The sequence below is a fragment of the Podarcis erhardii genome (assembly GCF_964252035.2).
Source record: "Podarcis erhardii genome assembly, chromosome: 10".
NCBI lineage: Eukaryota > Metazoa > Chordata > Lepidosauria > Squamata > Lacertidae > Podarcis > Podarcis erhardii.
Genome location: NC_138500.1, coordinates 70,312,453 through 70,336,229, shown reverse-complemented (window position 1 = coordinate 70,336,229; position 23,777 = coordinate 70,312,453). Strand labels below are relative to the sequence as shown.

Below are 23,777 nucleotides of genomic sequence, written 5' to 3'. Positions count from 1 at the left end.
AGTGAATTGAATAGAAATATGCATCATAATATGCAGCACAGTACATTTAATAAAGTCTGATTATCTGCAAAACATAAACTAAGAAAAAAGCTTCCACTTTCAGAAGAGGAAAAAGGTTTAAAATCAATTAAAATGACTATGACTTATTAGTGACTGCATCCCATCACCTTTAATTTGTTTTTTTTAAATAAAACATTCTAATGGGAAAGATGGTGTTTTCCTTCTTTTCTTCTTTTTGTTCACACCAATGGCAAGCCTTGACATTCTATTAGTAATTTGCTATAAAAAGTACAGCCTGCTCATTTTCTTCAGTGCAACAGCAGGTTCTCTGAAAGTGCCACATTTCATACTGAAGTGCTAACCAAAGCTACCATGCTGCGCTTTCTACACGTCTAACTTGAATGTTCTTGCCACATTTGTCACAAGTGAAAGTTTTAAAGAAATAACAAGAAAATTATGGCCTTTTAAACTTCTTTCCATCCCATTTTCTCCCTCTGAAGTGCATGGTACACTTCAGCTGACTGAGCTGGTGACAACTCATTCCATCTGGCCTAAGAGGTGGATTTTATCAAGGCAAGGCTTACAGGAAACCTTGTTTTAAAGAAAGAAGATGACCTGTTCAGCTCTTAGTCAATTCAGAATCCCTTGTCCATTCTAATTGTTCAACAGAATGACTTAAGACTAACCAACTACATAGGCATGTACATTTATAGACAAAATTTATATAACAAATAGCCTATTCTTCCAGTAGTCGTCTGAAAAGTGAAAGGGGACTGACCATTTTTTGGGACAAGCCATAAAAAAACCTCACCAAAACAATACCATTGTGCACAATCTGATGGGATTTTTTTTTTCTGCTCAAGAATCACTGGAATTATGGAAACTACAGAAGTTTATCCATGCTCTTATGTGGTGGTCTCCATTCATTTCATACCAAGGAAAATACTCCAGGAATCTGTTTGAGATGTAATTTACAGAACCAGTGAAAAATAAGGATAATTATAGCCATGGCAATGCTTGGTAGAAGACTATAACTATTAAATTGGGTTCCTTTCCACCCTATGTAGCTGACACCACAGACTGTTCCCATGGGGAAATGAGTCAAAAAACCCCCTAAACCTTAGACCTTATTTTGGAAACAACAGTTTATTTAAGTTCATCAAGCCCTTTGGTTTGGAAAATATCCCTATATTTCTGTGATGAGTTGTTAGACAAGTCTCTCACTGGATTTAATCACTACATAAACTTTGGACAATAAGTAAGAGCACAGTAATTGGAGCTTGCCAGGTTCAATCCATTTGAAACAGATAAGAAAAGTCGTGACAGGGGGATAATCTGTCACATTGTCCCTCCTTCAAAAGCCCAAACATTTTGGTTGTTATTCAAACACAGTCCCTTTGGCTCTCTCCAGCTGGAAGCATGGTGAAAGTAGTGCTCATTATTTTGACTGAGTCACATCATATTAGCATTCAGTATTTCGGTCTAAGTGATACAGCTGTAAATATGAAGTGCATTCTTAATCAAATCAAAAGCTTAAGTTATACCTCATGGCCAAATTTTGGTTAGAAACAGTGATGTCCAGGGCTATGCCTTGCTGAGAAATCTTTGTCCCTATGACTAAAAGAGGTAAGTTCCAGACAGCACCATTTTGATAATTATATGGTACACTCTACTCCATGACTAAGGTTTGTGGTGACTTTGTGGAAACTCAGCTGCTTGCTCCGGGGGCTTTCAAATTCTTAAACTGAGATTTATCTATGTCAAGGTTAAGGAAAAGCCGTCTGGTGAGGTACCACCAGCTCAAAGTGGTGGCCCCTCTGTCCCCTACCTGCCACCACAGGGATTTCTGCAGGGTCATCTTGGCCTGAGGGAAGCAGAAGTCAAAGCTTGCACTGTTGTGCTTCCCTTTTTATACTAACATTTTTTAAAAACCCAACAACTGACACTGATTGCTATCATAGTCTTTTGTGAAATCAATGCTATAAAGGAGGAATGGGGAACCTGTGGCCCTCCAAATGTTGTCCCATCATCCATGGGCTTTGACCATCTTTATCTGGAGTGCCAAAGTTACTCATACCTGCTGCAAATCTTCAACTTATTAAGTACTGGAACTTAGTAATATGCTACAGAAATACTACTATGAGAGCCAGCGTGGTGTACTGGTTAAGAGCGATGGACTCGTAATCTGGTGAACTGGGTTCGATTCCCCGCTCCTCCACCTGCAACTGCTGGGTGACCTTGGGCTAGTCATACTTCTCTGAAGTCTCTCAGCCCCTCTCACCTCACAGAGTGTTTGTTGTGGGGGAGGAAGGGCAAGGAGATTGTTAGCCGCTTTGGAGACACCTTAGGGGGAGTGAAAGGCGGGGTATCAAGTCCAAAATCATCATCATCTTCTTCTTCATCATCTTCTTCCTCCACTAATTTTATCCAGCAAATAAAATAGGCATTATATGTGTATCTAAGCAGGACAGATGCCTTCTCCTTACCATAAATATTATGAAGGGAACTGTAATGCTACTTGGTATGTAACATGATCTGCCCTTTCCTGTTGCTAGAACAGTGTAAACAAATGCAGTTCCTCATGAGTAAATACAGTGAACAACCAAGGTCCCTCCTTTTGATGCAACAGTCACTTTAATATGATGTAGCGGACAGAATGCTGTACTTGAAACCTGCAAGATCCAGGTTCAAATTTCTACGTGGCCATGAAGCTTGTGTCAGTCACTATCTTTCAGCCTATTCTGCAGCTCAGGGTTGTCGCAAGGACAAAGTGGGAAAACTATATAGAAGTTCTTTTCAGCACCTTTGTGGAAGGTCGATATGAATGTGGAAAGACAGATAGCTCCTTTTATGATCAACTCTTGGTCAGACTAATCACACAGGGGCCCACTTATCTTCTCTACACCTGTTCTTAAATTTATTTGTTATTTCTGTAGGAGGGAACCTGTTTATGTAATGTACCCTGTAATTTGGAACACCAATACACTCACTGGGCAGATTCCAGCAGAGCAGAGCACAATTCTTTAGGGTCTGTTAGTTAAACATTAACAAACAGTGCATGTAATCTTATCAAGAATTTGTCCAGTTTTTCTTCTATCCATGCCCAGAATGTAGCAAAGATTTAGTGCTTGTCATCTAACTCCTCTAGCCTAAACTTCAAGATTCTATCTCCTTGTAGAAAATGAGTTCAATGACATGTAACGGAAACCACAAAAGGAATGATTTAATAGCTATACAAAATATACTCACTTTTCAATTTCCAATAATAACTTCTCTTCTCCTCTGCAGTGATCCAGTCAAAAGTGACAACACATCAAGGTAAAAGCTGGACAGTTTCTAGAGTACATAATCATCAGTGAGGGGAATCCTAGAATCATAGAGTTGGAAGAGACCACAAGGGCCATCGAGTCCAACCCCCTGCCAAGCAGGAAACACCATCAGAGCACTCCTGACATATGGTTGTCAAGCCTCTGCTTAAAGACCTCCAAAGAAGGAGACTCCACCACACTCCTTGGCAGCAAATTCCACTGTCAAACAGCTCTTACTGTCAGGAAGTTCTTCCTAATGTTTAGGTGGAATCTTCTTTCTTGTAGTTTGGAACCATTGCTCCGTGTCCGCTTCTCTGGAGCAGCAGAAAACAACCTTTCTCCCTCCTCTATGTGACATCCTTTTATATATTTGAACATGGCTATCATATCACTGTCAGCATCGCCCTTGAGCCAGTGTACCAACTGGACTCATGCACTACAGCCCCGACTGGGCTAGGCGAGCTGGGTAGCACTGCCAGAGACCTCCTTTCCCACAGGAACAGGTCACAGTGCTGTGGACTCACAGCTTGGAGCTGAGAGCACCGGATTCACTGTCTCAATAATACAGTCGTTGCGCAGCAGCGTTTTGCAGAGTCTTGCAGAGTATAAACCACTCGGAGAGCAGCTCTGTAAAGTATCTTCCTTTTATTCTGTAACTACAACTATGATACAAAACTATATACAGAGCTAAATATTCTGAGCATAAATCAATGCTATATTCTGAGTGCCTGCAGCTGCTCTTAGCAGCAACCTTATCTATAAACACGATCTCTTGCACTCTCTCTCCGACACACTGACTGACTCACTCACACACTGATTCACTCACTTGACTAATTAAGTAGAGAGCAGTACATTGCTCCTCCTCTCTGTAGAGTCAGCAGAGACCTTAGGAGATTCTCAGGAGATTCTTGGGTATGGGAGGGGTGAAATCTCCTCAATCACCCCTTAACCTCCTCTTCTCCAGGCTAAACATGCCCAGCTCCCTTAGCCGTTCTTCATAAGGCATCGTTTCCAGGCCTTTGACCATTTTGGTTGCCCTCCTCTGGACCCGTTCCAGTTTGTCAGTGTCCTTCTTGAACTGTGGTGCCCAGAACTGGACACAGTACTCCAGGTGAGGTCTGACCAGAGCAGAATACAGTGGCACTATTACTTCCCTTGATCCTGCATCACTTTTATCACATATGAATGTTCTTAGTGAAGGATTATCAAACTTTCTATCCACAGGTCATATCAAATTGTCTTCTGAGAACCCAGGTGGGTCCAGGGAGTAGTTAATGCCTCACTGTGAGAAGCACTTCATTAAAGGAGGTGGTGGTAGATCCCCTCCTTAAGAGGATCTCCCTGGACCCAGAAGATTGCGAAAACATCTCCGCTCGAGGGGGTGGTGTCCGTGCAACTTGAAGGTTGTTTTAAAGAAGTTTATTATCCTGACCCATTTCAATGTTAGCACTGAAAGAGCTTTGGCTGCCCTAACCGATGATCCGCATTGGGAGAGAGGCAGGGGGAATGCAACTCTGTTGGTTCTCCTTGAACTCTCACTGGCTTTGGATTCCATTGACCAAGGTATCCTGGATCAGCAATGCAGACTGTGAGTTTGAAGCACTATTTCAGCAGTTCCACTCCTACCTACAAGTAGGTTTCAGGGAGTGGCCATGGGGAAGCGTGCTTGCTTGGCTGACTGGCAAGTCCTACAACACCTATATGAAGCCACTGGAAGGGTCATCTGTGCATCTGGGGAGTGGTATTTGTTGGGATGCTGCTGGGGAGATGGGGGCATCAGGCAGGCCCCCAGCTAGGTCCAGCCACCAGCCGGCAGCCGGGCAAACCCCGGCCTCCCTTGGAACAGCATCAATCAGCGACACAAGCCTCAGATCCCTTTAGAGACTTGGCACGCTCTATCAGCAGAGTGAATAAATCTTCTCACATTTGGCGGACAGAGACATTTGTAAGCATTATTTACAGGTGTTTATTCAAAATAGTTCAGGAACAAAGGAAAAACATGTCTGCTTCCCTTCATGTCCAGCAAACAGAAAAAAAAAGCAATATACAAATGGAACTTCCCAGCAGACTATGCTGGAAGTGAACAGGCATGTAACACAAAACAGTCGTGCCTGTTCCTTTTAAGGTGGAACGGAACTATATCCTAACAGTATTCTCAATATGCAGATGAGACCCAGTTTTCCCTAGAACAGTTTTAAAACCACTCTGGAGCATGGTCCTATAATCTGCAGTATAGCAGGACAGAAGCAACCTTGTACTTCCTCTAGCACAGGTATAAACCTATATCAAGATGTTAGAGGAAAGTGGGACAGCTCTGCTGCTCCTCTCTCATGATAAACTAGTGTTTTAACTACTGTGGAGCAAGTCTTTTCATACAACAAAGAAGAAGCCAGGATCAGGCTTATTATCTGTAGACTCCAATCCTAAAAATGTTCTACACCACATATTTCAAATGGTGCAATGGTAATTTCCTCTTCTAAGATATTTCTGTGTTGTATGAGGGAGGCTAGGGATTTCTGGCAGAGAAATCTGATAGTTGTTAGGAGTAAGTTGAATTATCAAGGTGCATAATAACCAGTCAATGTACAAATTCACATCATGGAAGCTGTGCTCATAAGCTATTCGTGAAGAGAAACTAGTGTATATTTTCCGGTCGATATATATAATTTCTAACAAGTCTTGGGGAATGTGCATATTCTCAGTTGCATTTTGCATATTTTCTGAGAAATATGTAAGCATCTTAGCGGTTCTGATGATTAAGCAAATTTAAATCCCATTAAATAAAATAAGATATGCAATAAGATATGCATAGTGTCCAAGAAACACTGCAGAATGTGAATACTTCAGCCTAATTTGGTCATTTTGTGCTTCACCCATGGAGTAAGGATAGTCTCCAAGTAACCTCAGATAATGTGTGGAAAGTAGCTATATATGAAGGAATTTTGTATATTGATCATTCAACATACACTGTCCACCAGTAATGCTTGGAAATGTTCATAAATAACCAATAACTGTGCAGATTAATCTGAAGGCCTGACACACTGGTTCCACCTAGGAATCAGTCTGGCTCTAAGCACTCACAGAATGGAAAATAAAGCTGACCTCTGGGATTATAAAAAATATAGCTCACATACAGCTTTCTCAGTGGGCCTTTAAAGCAATGCTTTAAAGGTTCCAGGAGAAGAAGTAGGCCATGTTGCCAGAGAAATCAATCTGACTAGGTGCAAGCAAAGATTGAGGAAAGTGTCAAAGGAAAGTAATGATCAGTGAAAAGTGAGGGACAAAGTTATTTTTATGACTCTCCAAGAAAACATAGACCTAACTCACTTTTCTGTAAGCCCAATCAGGCTATTTTTGCAGAAAAACAAGCAACTAACACTGACTAGGAAAATGAAAATAGCCAAGAAGAGTCTTATTGTAGAATCTCATTTTTGCTTCTTTCCAATAGCAATGACTTCCAATTTATCTCTCTCATTGTCACATTACTACAGTGATATTATCTGTATCTTGCTAAAAGATACAGAGTTTTAGCAAGCAATAATGCAAAAGTTGCAGACAATCTAATGGACATTTTCACTACTTTTGGAGATCCTAGTATTTTGCAGACTGTTTAATGGGTGTGCCTTCAGCAACAGAGTGGTAGAGAAATTAATGGTAATGTGGCATGTCTAGAAAATCATTTATAGCAAGGCTTGTTCCTCAGGACTCTTTTGAGAGGGCAAACATATAAAACAGGTTGATCATTTGGCTACAAAAGCTAACAGACCTAAAAACAGGCATGCGAGCTGTTGCCACAGGAGCCCCATCAGTTGGAATTGCAGCTGTAAATGGCGTGGTACTGGCAACAGGGAAAAAAGCAGAAATCCATTATGTATGATGAACCAAGTGTATGCAAAGTGGAATCCAAAATCAAACACATAGGCTTGGTATATGGGTGCTGATTACAGAGTACTTGTCCACAGAGCACGCAAACTGGCCCAGCAGTTCTACTTGGTTTATCATGAACCTATTCTAACAGCTCAGCCAGTGCAAGGGGATTTTTCTGTAATGGAAGAATACATACAATCTGGGGGTGTATGCCCATTTGGTGTATCATTGCTAATATGTGGGTGGAATGAGGGATGACCATATTTATTTCAGTCTGATCCATCTGGTGCTTATTTTGCATGGAAAGCAACTGCAATGGGAAGACAGCTATGTGAATGGGAAGACATTCACAAAAAAGAGGTACAAGAAGACTTGGAGCTTGAAGATGCTATTCATATTGACACTGAAGGAAAGCTTTGGAGGATAAATGACAGAAGATAACATAGAGGTTGGCATCTGTAATAAGGCAGGATTGAGAAGATTCACTCCGACTGAGGTTAAGGATTACCTGGCTGCAACTGCCTAGTATGCATTAAGGAAGACTGCCTCGATACATACAAGGAACTTTTAATAATATTTGGCTTCTACAATCTCATTTCTACTTTATCTGCTAGATATTTTTTTTAAAAAAAGAAATATTATGGATTCAAATACTACTGTCCTAATATTGAAAATGTGGAACCGTTCTTTAAAATATCAAACACTGTACAAGAATACACAATATTATTATTTTTAAAAAACCCAACAAATTAAAATGGCACCTTCACCTTTCTCATGCGTGCAAGAAAATATTACTTTAATCAAAACCAATTCTAACACAACATATATAGAGTATATGCCATGTAAGCAGTTGGTATTACTGTTGAGTCACTCTCAGGAGGAAGTTTAAAGTGATACACCATATTTTCCTCCATCCTGCAAGGGATAGTACTAGAGAGAGGTGAAACAGAAGCAGGCAAGGTGGGAATGAAAGCTCTTGTTCCTGGGAGTGGATGAGGAAATTGCATGATAGAGAAATGGCAAGGAGATAGACAGGCATTTGCTTCCTTCTCTTATTTGTGCTCCTCTCCCTGTCTCTCCTACCCCATTACAAAGCAGGAAGAAGTGAAAAGGGGAGTAGCCCTTTTGGACTTGCCCACCTTAAACCCAACCAAAGGGGGCTGGGTTTAGTTGGAGGGCTGTACATTTGATTCCTGAATTATGAGCCAGTCGGCCCTTAAGGAGAAATGAATCTTAGGATCCCATCACACATGTGTGCATGGCAGTCACTTCCCTGTTGTGCTATTCCACACAGCTGCAGCATATGTACCAACACTGCAACCACATGAATAGGGCTTCCTGTATAAGTCTTATCCCACCCAATTACTGGCTTACCTCCCTCCTGGTGGGATGGCATTTGGGTGGAAAGACCCACATAATCGTCTCTGCCTATGTAGTTGCGGTACACACAATCACATACACTCAGTCGCTTATAAGGAAGGCAGCTTTGTGCACATGAGCTCTTCAGACTGTATTATACTATGTTATCCTACATTTTTGCTTCTTGAGTGGGGTGGCTGACTTTTAAATAAAGCAACATTTTAATCAGTTTCAAACTGTTGAAGAATCTAGCTGCAATGCAAATCAAGAAGGGCAATTATTTGACACAACTGCCATCTAGTGTATATTCTGAAAGAGAAAACAATACTGAACTGATAACATTTCCCTAACAGACACGTTGGTCTGTTAGGGGGAAAACTCAAGCAAAATGTCCCAAAGTACTGAGTACTTAGCCAGAACTCTTCAGGCTAAATGGTAAACAACAAAATAGCAGAGCAGATTAAGGGAACAAAGAAACAATAAGTGGATCATGGAATCCTGGAACGAGATGATGATCTTCTACCACCTAATAGTTTTTTGCTTTTTCAGAGTTGCATGCCCTTCAGCCACTTTTGTCTGCTTACTCTATTTGGTTTCAACTGATCTTTACCCAGTACTCCATCTAAAATTATTCTTCAGCTTTGCAAATATGAAGACCTTGGTTTTCCCATTACTTTCACTCTCTGCTTCACAAGGAGACCTGGATGTTTCACTTATAATTTTAGATACAAATCTGAGTAACTGCTGGTTTCTTATTTTCCAAATGCAGGGTCCCAGGGCAGAGCAGCCATTTGGCATGAGTGATGCTCATAATGCCTGGTCTGAAAGACTTTTTTACCTGTGTTTGCACAGGCATGGGCTACATGAGGCTACAGAGTGAATTTGGATAATCATGGCCAGAACCGAACAGGCACTAGATCACCTCAGAAGTTGTTGGTTTTTTAGTGTGTGTTTTTTTAAGATAGCAATGTAAAAGCCATGTTCCTACATGGAGAAACAGTATCTTTGTTGTATACAAAGCTCATTCACACATGCAGATAGTTATTACACAGACAACTACTCTGTCTATTAAACACAACATGGAAGGTTGGATTGTGTAAAGTTCCATCCGACACTTCTATTTAATGTGAAAGAAAAACCTGTGAATTGATGGAGGGTCACTTCCTGAAATACTGCCCTTGTTCATTGGGTTATGCTGCCATCTAGTGAAAACTGACTAAATAAAAATATCAAAATGTTACATAGAAGATACTGCTACAGACATAAGACAGGGCAGGGGAATGAAGAAGAAGAGCTTGGATTTGATATCCCGCTTTATCACTACCTGAAGGAGTCTCAAAGCGGCTAACATTCTCCTTTCCCTTCCTCCCCCATAACAAACACTCTGTGAGGTGAGTGGGGCTGAAAAACTTCAGAGAAGTGTGACTGGCCCAAGGTCACCCAGCAGCTGCATGTGGAGGAGCGGGGAAGCGAACCTGGTTCACCAGATTACGAGTCTACCGCTCTTAACCACTACACCACACTGGCTCTCTATGAATGAAGGAGCATGGCGAGCAGGATCTATACACTATAAAGAAAGCTGACAATGTTATTTCTCAAATGTGTAGCTTAAACAAAGTCCTTTCTTAGCGGCATTACCAGGAATTGGTGCATTCAAAATTACTTAACCTATTCCTGTGGTCAATGGTAGCCACTTGGACACCTGATGGCACCAACTAAGTAAGGCTCCAAAATTAGAAGAAAGGGAAAAGGAGAACTGAATGTGGCAGTTAATGTTTATAACACATGGTGCATATGTTCCGTTTGTCACATTTGTAGTAGGTTGCAAGAGAAGGGTATAAAAAGAGGAGAATGAGAGGTGTGTGTGTGTGTGTGTGTGTGTGTGTGTTGCATGACAGAACTGACAAATTATATTTATTCAGGAACAATATGGTTTCCCCATCTAGGCCAACAATAGAAGAGAGACCATACTGGGACCATTTTTGGAGTCAGAAAACAACGGCTGTGCTGCACATTAGATATGCTATACCTTCTCTCTTTTTTATGGAGTGCTCTGGTGCCGATCATTTTGGTTGCCAACTGTCATCATTTTGATTTAATATTCAAGACCACACTGCTTAATTTTTTCACAGATATTCATTGGTGGTGGTGGTGGGGGTTGCATTGTACAAATTACCAAGCATATTTCTCACTACTCTTACCCTGAGTGAATCTACCTGCATTTACAGTGCTTTCCTTTTAGACATAATTCTTGGGGAAGGGGCAACAGCCAAAATATATGAGAAGTGTAAAGATGAGTGAATAACTTTCAAGTTAATCCCTCTCCCTCCTTGCCAGGTCAAAGACCCTGAAACATCTTTCTAAGTTTGAACCAGTTTAAAAGGTGGTTTACTGTTTTGTAGTGCCAAGTAACGATTCCTGTGTGTGTATATATCATCACTTGAGCAGATGTTAGATTATTAAATCATGCCTATTATATTTACGCAATGAACAGCTGCAACATGCAGCACAGAGTTTCTACACATCAACATGAACACAACAAATACTTGGCTAAAATCTGCATTAAAAGCTCTCCAGAAGGGGATTGGTAACATTTGGAATTAAATGACAACCAAACAGTGAGAAACCATGAGTCTGAATCTTTGGAAGTTTCAATTGCTAACACATAGACAATTTCTCATTAAATATTTAAAATAACTTCTGTGAGTGGTTAATTAGGGTAACACAAGAAACAACCAAAGCTTACAATTATATTGTAAAGAGAAACCAGTAAACTGTTGTCCCAAAAACTTATATTAGGAACTTAACTCACCTGAGAAAATATATTTGCAGTTGGAGCAACTCTGCTATCAACAATGCTATGCAATATTGCTAACAATCTGTCCAGAGGGAATGGCTTTGGCCCAAGAAGGTGACTGCTGGTCTGTTTTAAAAGAAAGTATATTTCATCAGCTGGATTTTCTTGGAACATAGCAGGCTGGATCTTATTTATTTTATTTTTCCAGTTATCAGACAGCAATACATTTTTACATTAAACAAAAAGCCCCACTTTTTATTTTTAATACACTGTTTTGCAGTATAGGAGTAAAAGCATTCAAGACTTCAGGAATCAGTGTGTACTAAATTACAAGGATTTCACACATATTAACCCAACTTTTTAAAGATAAAGAGACTGCAGAGAAACAGTTGGGACTGTTTAAAACCACAGTATTAGAAGCTCATCTAGGCCAAAAGGATGCCAGTATAGTTAGCAAACAATATCAAACAAGCTGTTAGAGACAAGAAGACTTATTTTAGAAAACAGACATCTTGTCCAAGTGAAGAAAACAAACAAAAAGGAGCACAATTTTTTGCAGCATTTTATGTTATGCCATGTGCCCATGGCAGCCACTTTGTGACTGGTGCCCACAGCACTTTCATGAAGTTTAAAGTATTCCCACTGGTCCAGAAAGGTTGGTAAGCTCTGCTCTAGCAAAATGGCCAAGCGTTTGGACTGCAACTGTGGATTTCCCCCCTCTCTTTTAAAAACTCACATGTGATGAGGCTGGTGTCTGGAGGGCCATGGCTTCACCCCCCCCCGCTAGCCAGTAACACAATGAAGATTATAATTAGTAGTAGTGACAACCACTAACAACAGGCAATGCAATCTGTTGAGGATGCCTCTTACAGAAGCGTCATTAAAATAAATTGAGAGTGCTCTTGCACAGATTTCTCTTATTGCTCTTGGGCTTGTACAGCTGCTCCTGCTGGATTCTGCCTCAGTTAGTTATATTGATTTATTGATTAAATAAATTTAAAAGGGTGGGGAAACCCAGCTTTCTGTTTGAACCAGTTTCACAGAGATTGGGTGCAACAAGGAAGTCTGGTTAGAATTCCAATCTCATGGCTGTGCCAAAGAGGGAAGCATGCAAACATGAGGCACTTGCAGGCTAAACACCCATGTTTAGTGTAACATCTGAAAAGGCTGATGATTCACAGTGAATTTAGATAGCCAGGGGACTGTAATTCAAGGTCCAGTAATAAGAATTTCAATGCAACTTGTATGTTCCACACTTATAATTTAAGTACACAGCTATGATGTGGTCACTTGAATTCTGTTAAGGCTCTGTGCACATTCAAAGATCAGGTGAGCCTCTAGTATGTTTATAAAGGAAAAATGGGGAGAAAAAGTCAGCATTTGCTACAACCCAGTAATCTGTACGATGACTGCATGGTTTTAACTTATTTAATTTACAGAGTATAAAACTGCAGATGTAGGAAACATTTTTTTCATTCCATAAACTGATCTTTCATCTCAACATCTCTTCTTGAAGTGTGCATTCCTTATATTTTCTTGCTTCACAACTAGGATTAAAGGGAAGGCAGTCATGGTTCTAAATCTTTGGATGGCAATCTCTCTCAGTAACAACTTCAGCCATTCTACTGCACTAGTTATCAAAAAGATATAGCAGCTCCACAATCTTAAAAGGAGCGGAGGAAACAATCATAGGCAATGGTATAAAAATCCAGGGAGGGTTTCTAATGTTATTCATATAAATACATTCTCCAACCTGTACAAATTATGCAAAAGCAGCAAATCTGCATATAGATTCTTATTTGGCTTGTTTCTGCTATTGCTAGTAAGGGAGTGAAACTTTCTGCCTGCCTCTGGCCACTAGGAGATTTTTGCATGTGTGGAATTATATATGCATGTCTGTGGAGTTTCTTTGAAGGTGGGTGTTCAGTCAAAACAGTTCCTACCCTAAAAAGTCTAAAAGGACACAGATCAAACTAAAGAAGGGATGGTCTTTCCAGCAATGCAAACTATTGCAGAAAGATAACACATCCACCTGTGGGCGTGGCTGCCTTTATTCCTTTAGGCAGTTCTAGGTCACCTTTTAAGGCAAAGTCCTCTCAAGGCAATCATAGAATATATAGGAAAATAAAATAGGACATTTCATCATATGTTAAGACAATTTAGTGACACTCTGTTTCAATTGTATACCAGAATGGAGATAATCTATCAAACAGAAAGCTGAATTTACCTTTTCATGTTTCTTCTGAAAGTTTTTCTTTCTAATTTTTCCATGATGCTGCAAGTGAAAAGAAAAATCCAACTGTGAAATAGTTATTTACAATGGTACATAATTTATATGGGGAGAACAGCCCAACTTCACTGAACATATCACACAGCTACGTGACAGCATACACAACAACTGTATTGTTGCAGGTATACTTCATGTAATAACTATTTCATTTATTCTTCACAAACCCTGTATGGACAATAGCAACGCTAAAGTATGGCCCACTGTGGCCTGCCTTTGGCACGTCAAACCGTGACAGACAGTGCACACCACTGAAAAAGTACAGTATTTATAATGGGGGGGGGGAGAGAGAGATTAACTGGAAGGCATAAGATAAAAAATAAATCAGAAAGTAATTGTGTGTACCTCTGAAAACAGTTATCCACAAATTTATCTGAAAATTCACAAAACCATTTCAACCATTTAAAACATGCAGCTCTCTCGCTTTCTCCCTACTGGTAAAATAGCTGCAAAAAGACTGGGAGGGGAGAAATGTTTTCTTTTCCATCAACTGACAAGATGAAGCAGCTACTGCTTTGCTTTAAAATGCTGCCAGCCTTTCTGTGCTTCCTTATCAAATCTAGGTAAAGAAGTAGTTATTTTAGATACAAAGCCAATTTTGCGCCTGTTCAAAATAGCAATTGATGGAAGGCACGGAGGGTTAATTATTTTGGAGAGTTGCCAACCAAATGCTGGTATCACCCCACCACTGACGTTTCTTCAGATTTTGCTATTTGGTTATATAAAGTAAATCAAACTGTTGCCTTGCTGAATATTTTTATTGAAAATAAGCAATTTATAAAGATAAAAAAGGAAAAATTACATATAAATTATATTCATCCTAGTGTAGTATAAAACAAGCATATTGATTAATGAAATTTCCCACTCCTGTTTTAAAGCAAGGGAGAATAGCTTTCAGAGCAGGGAGAAAATGTGGCCTTCCAGACTTCTCTGGAAGGTGTCTTTGAACTATGAGAATGGTGCTGGAGGACGGAGAAGGGCTTTTGTGAGACTCCAATGTAGCCTATATTGGAAAGGCAAGAGTCATATCTGTTGTTCTATCTATTTTTGCTTCTAGGCCTTCCCACTACCACTGTGTCACCCCTGGAAGGTTATCTACAAAGGAATGCAGCATTCAGACTGCAGTCACACAAGATTGCTGAAAAGGCTATTACAGTGGTGCCTCGCAAGACGAAAATAATCCGTTCCGCGAGTCTCTTTGTCTAGCGGTTTTTTCGTCTTGCGAAGCATCCCTATTAGCGGCTTAGCGGATTAGCGCTATTAGCGGCTTAGCGGCTAGAAAAAGGGGAAAAAAGGGGGGAAACTCGCAAAAGCAAGCCCATAGGGAAATTCGTCTTGCGAAGCGCCTCGAAAAACGGAAAACCCTTTCGTCTAGCGGGTTTTTCGTCTTGCGAGGCATTCGTCTTGCGGGGCACCACTGTAATGTGTACATACTGGCCAGGAGTCAAAAAGCTACTTAAAGGTATGTCCAGTCAGAATTTTGACTCTCTTCTTTTATCTCTACCCCAGATGAAACTATATCCCCCACTTTCAACAGTGTTTTGCCATATAGAATTGAGGGGAGAGATTGCTATTGAAGCGCTACCAAGTCTGGCTCAAAGCTCCATTGAACATGTAGAGCTAGTAGTGTAATTTTAGCCATGGTTTATAAAGCTCTTTAGAGACATAGGAAAAGGTAAAGGGACCCCTGACCATTAGGTCTAGTCGTGACCAACTCTAGGGTTGCGGTGCTCATCTCGCTTTATTGGCCAAGGGAGCCGGCGTACAGCTTCCAGGTCATGTGGCCAGCACGACTAAGCTGCTTCTGGCAAACCAGAGCAGCACACGGAAATGCCGTTTACCTTCCCGCCGGAGCGGTACCTATTTATCTACCTGCATTTTTATATGCTTTCGAACTGCTAGGTTGGCAGGAGCAGGGACCAAGGAACGGGAGCTCACTCCGTTGCGGGGATTCGAACTGCTGACCTTCTGATCAGCAAGTCCTAGGCTCTGTGGTTTAACCCACAGCACCACCCGCATCCCTCTTTAGAGACATACAAATGTATTACAGAATGTTAAAGAATGCTAGAACAGATTACGGCAAAAAGAGGAAACCTATTTACCTTAACGAAGAACCTCTTATCTGTCCTGGCAGGGTTGTAAGAAGCAAGGTATGCAGCTATTAGTAGGAACTTGGAATAATATGGAAGTTCTACATGAGCATGAGCTGAAAGTCCTAGAAAAAAATTGTGAGACAAAAAAAATGTATGAGTTTGAAAGACTTAAGTTAACCAATGTTGATCACCACAAACCCCATTTGCTGGAAGAAAATATGTACCAGCATTCTGTGCTGCCTGTTTAGTTTCTTTAAACTGTCGGTGTATTCGCAAATGCATACTGAAGACAATGACTGAATTGCTCCAAATTACAGGGCTATTTTTTGTCAATAATTAACACTACACTATTACTTCTTCACATACCTTTTAGTTGCCCGGCTTCACCATCATCCTGGAGTAATTGTTCCCACTGGGAGCTAAAAGACAATGCAGCTATTTTTAAAAATGCATTTGCCATGCCTAAAAGCAAGACACTTAGACATTTGATTTTTTAGAGATGAGTGAGTGCATTTGTGTTACTTTTAAATAGGAATAATTATGCAATTAAACTGTTTTAAAGTATATAGACGATTAACAATGATGTCAGATTATTCTGATTTACATCAGTTAGCCAGACAAAAACAGTCAAAGTAACTTTTATTCTTGGATTTAACATTGGCTAAATCTAACCTAAGGAGTAGTGATGTATGGAAGTGAGAGCTGGACCATAAAGAAGGCTGATCGCCAAAGAATTGATGCTTTTGAATTATGGTGCTGGAGGAGACTCTTGAGAGTCCCATGGACTGCAAGAAGATCAAACCTCTCCATTCTGAAGGAAATCAGCCCTGAGTGCTCACTGGAAGGACAGATTATGAAGCTGAGGCTCCAAGACTTTGGCCACCTCATGAGAAGAGAAGACTCCCTGGAAAAGACCCTGATGATGGGAAAGATGGAGGGCCCAAGGAGAAGGGGACGACAGAGGACGAAATGGTTGGACAGTATTCTCGAAGCTACCAGCATGAGTTTGACCAAACTGCGGGAGGCAGTGGAAGACAGGAGTGCCTGGCATGCTCTGGTCCATGGGGTCACGAAGAGTCAGACACGACTAAACGACTAAACAACAACCTAAAGTTGGTGCAACCTGGCCTGCAAGCAACTACTACTACTACTGATGCCTCATTATAGACCCAGTTTAGGAGTATCAACAGGCAAGTCTCTAGTTCACTTCTCACCAAAACCATAAGTTCATTAAGTGGTCCTAGGCAAGCCATAATCTTCTAGCCTCTCACCTGCATTATGGGGAAATTACTGAACTACCATGTAGGGTAGGTTGTAAGCATTGTGTGTGAAATACTTTGAATACTCAAACAGCACTATATTAAATGCCAACCATATTAAACTGCCTAAAAGAACCAATACTAGCTTTTAAACTGTCATGCACAAGGGTAGAATGGGAAAAACCCAAACACAATGCTTCAGTTGCTAGGTAACTCCCCATTCAGGTTCTCTGGTTCCATTTCATTGTTGTAGCTGCTTCCAAACTAGATAGGGAATGACCCCCACCCACCACCACAAAAGACAACACCAAATGATTTCACCTGGGATGGGGAGAGAGGGGGGAACAGAAAGCTAGTCCTCAAGTCTAGGTAACCCCTATTTGTGGCCTGCTGGCAAAAATAGTGACTAAACACAGCAACATTTATGTAAATGAAAAATGGATAAAGGGTTAAGTGTAGGTAAAACAGAATAATATTCTACAATCAGTTAACTACAAAAGACTTGTCCTATGGGACCGCTTCTCCTGGTATGCCCCACGGAGGACCTTAAGGTCCATGAATAACAACACTTTGGAGGTCTCAAGCCTCAAGGAGGTTAGATTGGTTTCAACTAGGGCTAGGGTTAGGGCCTTTTCAGCACTGGCCCCGACGTGGTGGAACACTCTCTCACAAGAGACTAGGGCCCTGCGGGATCTGACACCTTTTCGCAGGGCCTGCAAGACGGAGTTGTACCGCCTGGCCTTCGGCTTAGACTCACTCTGACCCGTTATATGGGATTTGGTATATAAATTTTGGCTTGACTTTTTTGCTGGCCCATATAGGACCAGCATGGCTGGCTGGCTCGGGTGAATATCTGATGTTTCCTCCCTTTATGGTCTTGATTTATGGGCTATTACTAAAATGAGGCTGCATTTTAAGCTGTATTTTAATTGTTTGTTTGTTGTTGTTTTTCTTTTCTATTATGTTTTATTGTAATTCATATTTGGTGTTAGCTACCCTGAGCCCAGCCCTGGCCGGAGAGGGCGGGGTATAAATAAAAAATTATTGTTTTTATTACTATTATTATTATTATCTGTATAGCAAAATGCTAAGTTGTACAATATGATTCTAAAGTGCGTTAAAGTATTGACTTTTTAAAATAACATAAATATCAATAGCAATCAGTGAAAATTTTAAATATTAACAGCATGAGCTTAGTATCCAGTTATGCTGGATGGTATGGGACTGCGACAAAATCCCCTTTCAGACTTCTCCCTGTCATGCTAATCTTCCAGGTACAAGAAGACTTTTTTCCATATAAACATTTGCTGCATCTCAGATCACACACATTCAGCTTAAACTAGTATAGCCCTGGTACAGATTATATAACCTTTCCCCGGCAAATGCACACAAATATCCAACAAGCCCTGCTCTCTCTGGAAGAAAGAGAAAAGTGAAGAAAATTGATTTAACCAGTCAATCTCACAAATTTCAATGGGAGAAATTTAAGCACCTCAAATCAAATTGAATGTATCGCTTAACCAAAGGGGTCATTACAATATAGTTTACAAAAGGAACCCTAGCATAAAAATAGAAAGCAACCAAAATACATAATTCCTGTATAAAAAAAAATATATTAATTAAACTAATTAAATAAATAAATCACCCCAAGCACCTCTCCACCAGCACACCACACTCATTTGCAGACTTCCCACATCTCATCTAGCAGCACTTTTACCTAACAGCTTTAGCCCAATGTTCCATTTAGAAGCAGACACGTACTGCATTATTTTTCATTTATTGGTAGGCGTAACCTATTTAACAGATTTTTAAAAGCCAGGACATCTGCTTTAGCAGTAAAGAATACCACCTACAGCACCTACTTGACATTTTAGGTAAGCCTTGAGAGCCAGCTTTCTAAAAATAAAGAGGGGGACAATTACCTTGATATTTCCCGCAGATAAACAGTCTGCATAGCTTTCTTCAAGTGGGATTCAATATTTTTCCAAAGTTTGCGTGTGTCTCGTTCACTTGCTGTATCACAAACACACAAAAGTAGTATTGATTCAAGATGAACTTTGAGAAGTGTTCAGGTGATACACTGGCTCTTGGATTTAATATAGGTCTACAGATTAAAAGTCACATTTCTTTTGAGATTCTGGTACTGATTATGTTCATAACATCAAACTATAGTATAACTGTTTGTTATGCTGCAAATGTTGCATAATGGAAAAATGTTTTGATAACGGACCGATGGTTTAGCATGATATGCATAAGGTAGAACAACCCTCAGCTTATGCACTCTCCCCTCCTATGCAGATGCGTACAATCTGAGAATAACTGGAACTGCAATCATGGAAATTGTAGAGTTGGAAGAGACCACAAGGGTCATCCAGTCCAACCCTTTGTAATACAGGAATCTTTTTGTCCAATGTGGGGCTCAAACCCACAACTCTGAGATTAAGAGTTCCATGCCCTACTGACTGATAATTCTATGTCTTATCTGCATCCTTTTAGCTGAAAAGACTCCTCAGTCCTGCCCTTTCCTTGTTAATCAGGCACAGACAAAGCACCGTCCAATTACCTAACCACTGTTCAAGAGACTTAAATTGCACCATTCCCACCTTCTCACTCATTCTCTCCGGAAAGCATTCCCCTCTCCTTCCTTGGAGATCAGCCCTATGGGTATAACCAATCTTGCTGTTCAGTTTAGCACAGAGTCCAAAAAGCACACTCAATCTCCTAACTATGATTAGATGACTGAGCCCTGCGCATGACCCCTAAAGTATTGCACACCCCATTTCCAACAATGATTACCAATTGTGGTTTGGGGAACACACATAAGACTAATTCCACAGCAAGCCCCAAAAACTGAAAGAGAACGATGCCCAAGTGAGAGAGAAAGTAGGAAAAGTAAATCAGCCCAAGGAGTACTTCTGATTTGCCTTATCATGGTCAGAAATATATAAAGACTCAAAGCTTTTTATTGCCTCCTCTCTAGAATCATCCACTATTTATTCATATGAATGAAAAACACTCACCCTTTTGCTGGGCCACAGGCTCACAGTACTTGGAAAAATTGAGTGCAGCCTGCAAGACAAGCAGTGGTATAATTGGTATCATCCCACATTTTAAATCCTTACATCCCTGGAATTTGAAAGAACCCTGGGACACATTTTAAAAATATCCCACCCCTATCCGAAAAGGAGCTGCAACACCCCTCTCCAACCCTGAAATTACATGCAAGAGAAATAAAACAAGAAAATGGTAGATGGATTAGTGGCTGCACAGAGCCATAAAAACAAAATCTTTGGCATGGATAATAAGCAGGACAGTATAATGCCATTATCTGGTAACCTGAAGGTCCTGAATGCATGTCCATATTTTAAGACAGGAATGGGGAACCTTTCAGAACTGGAGCCACATAACCTAGTGGGCAACTTTCCAAGGGTGACATGCTGGGAGTGGGTGCAACAATGGATATAAATATCTTTGTACAGTAGGTTACAGTCCAGCCACATAAAACTCAGAAATTTCTATTTGTGTACCTATTCATCTAGGCGACCAAGAGGCATTAGTACATTTCAAGGATGTTCAGACACAGCAACCATGTCTTTCAGAACTTGCTCAGCTGCTGGTGAGAGAGCTGCATTATTCCAGCCCCTACATGTAGGCAACAGTTACTTTTATGTATGCAGATCAATAATGTGGTTTTGTGAAGGCTGCAAGCTCGCTGAGCTGCTCTTTCTTGTCTGCCGAGCCGACAACCTAGCAACCTACACCTGGTTACATACTGAGAAACAGCACAGAATCCACATGCTATGTTATATAGGACATTCTAAGAATTCCAAAGCCAGCATCAAAAGCACTATGACACCACATTCATTATGAAAGCACCTAAGAGATCTCTTACTAGATGTCGGAGCTCCTTTAGGTCCCTGCAGACAGGATAGAAAACGCCAAGCAGAATATTTATATATGCAGCATAAAAATCAAAAGAATACTCCGGAGGATGGTCATGGGACAGAATCTTTTGCAGGTGTCCTGTTTAAAGAAAGAGCATTGAAAAACAAAAAGCTGATGAGCACATCATAGAATTGTTCTCAGGCTAAAAATTATGCAGAGAACAAGCAATGTGTGCACACTTTAGATATATAGTTATACTACAGCAGGAAACACCCCTTCTGCCAGAGGGCCTGTAACCCCCTCCTGGCAATTCAGCACTGAACACCTTTTAACCAGCTCTGGAAAATCCAGTAGTAAGGAGTCTCCAACGTGAAAGAACAGTGATTGTCAAAATCACCATGTCTGGTTTCAGGGGGAAGCTTACATGTTTCCAGACATCTCTCTTCAAGATAAAGGCACACACTTTTGGACTCAGTCAGCTGTGAGTACAGCAATCAAACCTAAACAAACTTTAAGTACCCTAAATCAGGCATTTTTAATCAGACCAAACTCCAAGGTTCCCCTTCTGATCAATTTCTCTTTCAGGCCCAGATTTCAGGGTAAGAACAAGTTCTCCATTTCAAATTTGACCCGAGTTGTTAATTCAGTGTAGGTATTGAACTACAGAAAAACATGCACTTTTATGGATTCCAGCTTTAGTCAATACATATTTATAATTTCCAGCTGTCCTATTGTGATATTTAGGGCTGCTTTCATAAGTTGTTGTGTCGCTATGTGTGCCCTAATCATTATGCTATATACCAACCTTAGTTGTTCATTAATTACATAGTATTTTGTTCATACCTATATTTTTCTGTATTGCTATTTGTAACACTAATGCATTTAAATGTAATCCTTACTGCGTCAATCTTCATCAGTATCTGAATTTAAGATTCTGACAAGGCAAAAAACAGAGCTACTGTTATGCTTAGGACCTAGTTTAGAACACCAGGAGAAGTGATTTTTTTCTTTTCTTCTTAGCTCCATCCCACCCAACCATGAGCATAAAAAGCTCTTTAATATATATAAAAAGCATTTTGCTGGTGACCAGTTCTGGTAGCTACAACAGTGCTGAAAACTTGGTATTGTGATATGCGCTTAAAGATAAAGAATTCCAAGATTTGGAAGTTTAACTAGCAACATAATTTTCTCTCACAATGAGTTAGAACCACCCTCCCCAAAAGCTCTGGATTTCACCATCCTTTTCATAAAACCAGGTTAATTCTCTCAAACCAGGAGTTCTTAATTCCTTGGACTGCAAGGGGTGTGATGTATGCACACATACAGAAAATAAAGCTACTAATTATTCGTTCTTCAAAAAGTAGATGTTAAACATCATCCCAGCACCCATCAAATCTAGTATTCTGTTTGCATCCAAGAGTAACTAGCCAGTTCCCTTTGGAAACTTGGAAGCATGTTGTGGAGAGAAGGTAGCTTGCCCTAGTCGGTTTGCCTCCAGCATCTGATACTCAGGTATACAGCTTCCATTCACAGAGATTTCGTTTAGCTATTATGTTTAATAGCAACGAGCAACCCAAAACAAGTGTATTGTGTTACCTATGCTGTAGTCTGGAAAAAACAACGGCAACGGTTCAAGGCATCCTGTAGCTGGACGAAGCAGCTCCCACACAATTTCACTAAGAAGGACCACAGTCACATTTCTCTCCGTCTGGAGGACAGGGGTTGGGGAGGGGAGAGAGGGAAAAGGTGACCTTGTAGCTGCGTTTTTAGTCACAGAAAAACTTGTGAAGTTTCTTTCTAATTGAAACAAACTCATCTGATTCAGCATTTTATTGCAAATTATTTGCATAATCATAAGACTGTAAGCAGCCTAATCAAGCAGCTAATACATCTGCATTTTTAAAAATCCAGTTCTATTGTTCTGTACTATGGCATTTAAGCTAAATAGGGCTGCACATCTTAATTGTCAGGAAGGAGGCTTGAGTTTGCTTGAAAAAGCTTGACTCTTAAATTATTAAAATCTTAGTAAGATAAATGGACAGTCCATCCGCTGGTCAGTTGCTTTCACAACATGCCTATGAGCTCAGTTGAGACATAGCATTTTCAGTCTTCAAATCATTGCTCCCTCCTTTCTTGTGCAAGTTCCCTGCAACAGCATGTTCCTAGGACTGTAGCTTGAAAATGAGGGACACAGCATCTGAATTGAGACTTCCTTATCATAGAATCACAGAGTTGGAAGTGACCCTGAGGACCATCTAGTCCAGTGTTAGCCAAACCTGGCCCTCCAGCTGTTATGGGACTACAATTCCCATCATCCCTGACTACTGGTCCTGTTAGCTAGGGATGATGGGAGTTGTAGTCCAAAAACAGCTGGCGGGCCAAGTTTGGCCACCACTGATCTAGTCTAACCCTCTACTTCTGAGTAGACATATATAGGATTCCAGCCCCAGTTTCTTTGAATTTACTACCCTACAGTTTCTAACAATATAGATTCGAAGGCATCAGTTTACACTAAGGGCAACTCCACTGAGAACCAGAAGATCAGGAATCTAGGCTTCTATAATTAAATCAAATCCATATCGCTTCAGGAACTATAAATGCAGATTTATAAGTGTTTTCACCTATGGAATCAGAGGTGCCAATTGCTGTTCAGGCCTGAATTATTCGGAGGGAGAGAAAATGTGTCTCTTCTCTCTCAAGATACTCAAGGAGCTTTACAGATAAAGGTAAAGGGACCCCTGACCATGAGGTCCAGTCGTGACCGACTCTGGGGTTGCGGCTCTCATCTCGCTTTATTGGTCGAGGGAGCCGGCGTACAGCTTCCGGGTCATGTGGCCAGTATGACTAAGCCGCTTCTGGCGAACCAGAGCAGCACACAGAAACGCCGTTTACCTTCCCGCTGGAGTGGTACCTATTTATCTA

The 23,777-nt window shown here is 40.6% G+C and overlaps 1 protein-coding gene and 1 pseudogene across 3 annotated transcripts in view; one reads left to right on the top strand and one right to left on the bottom strand.

The window, feature by feature from the left end:
• ORC5 (origin recognition complex subunit 5) overlaps positions 1-23,777 on the bottom strand; it is a 68,031-nt gene that overhangs the window by 28,858 nt on the left and 15,396 nt on the right. For both annotated transcript variants that reach the window (XR_014160848.1, XM_081879180.1), the window contains exons 5-12: positions 22,452-22,563; positions 20,863-20,993; positions 19,991-20,039; positions 18,893-18,983; positions 16,078-16,130; positions 15,721-15,833; positions 13,559-13,606; positions 11,347-11,457 (exon numbers count right to left, since the gene is read on the bottom strand). Coding sequence is in view for 1 of the 2 variants with exons in the window: in XM_081879180.1 (XP_081735306.1) it covers positions 11,347-11,457; positions 13,559-13,606; positions 15,721-15,833; positions 16,078-16,130; positions 18,893-18,983; positions 19,991-20,039; positions 20,863-20,993; positions 22,452-22,563 (708 nt within the window). In the remaining variant the exon portion in view is untranslated. The remainder of the gene's footprint in view (positions 1-11,346; positions 11,458-13,558; positions 13,607-15,720; positions 15,834-16,077; positions 16,131-18,892; positions 18,984-19,990; positions 20,040-20,862; positions 20,994-22,451; positions 22,564-23,777) is intronic.
• LOC309351744 (proteasome subunit alpha type-2 pseudogene) lies at positions 6,513-7,771 on the top strand (annotated as a pseudogene). Its single transcript has one exon. The product of its transcript is annotated as a proteasome subunit alpha type-2 pseudogene (transcript).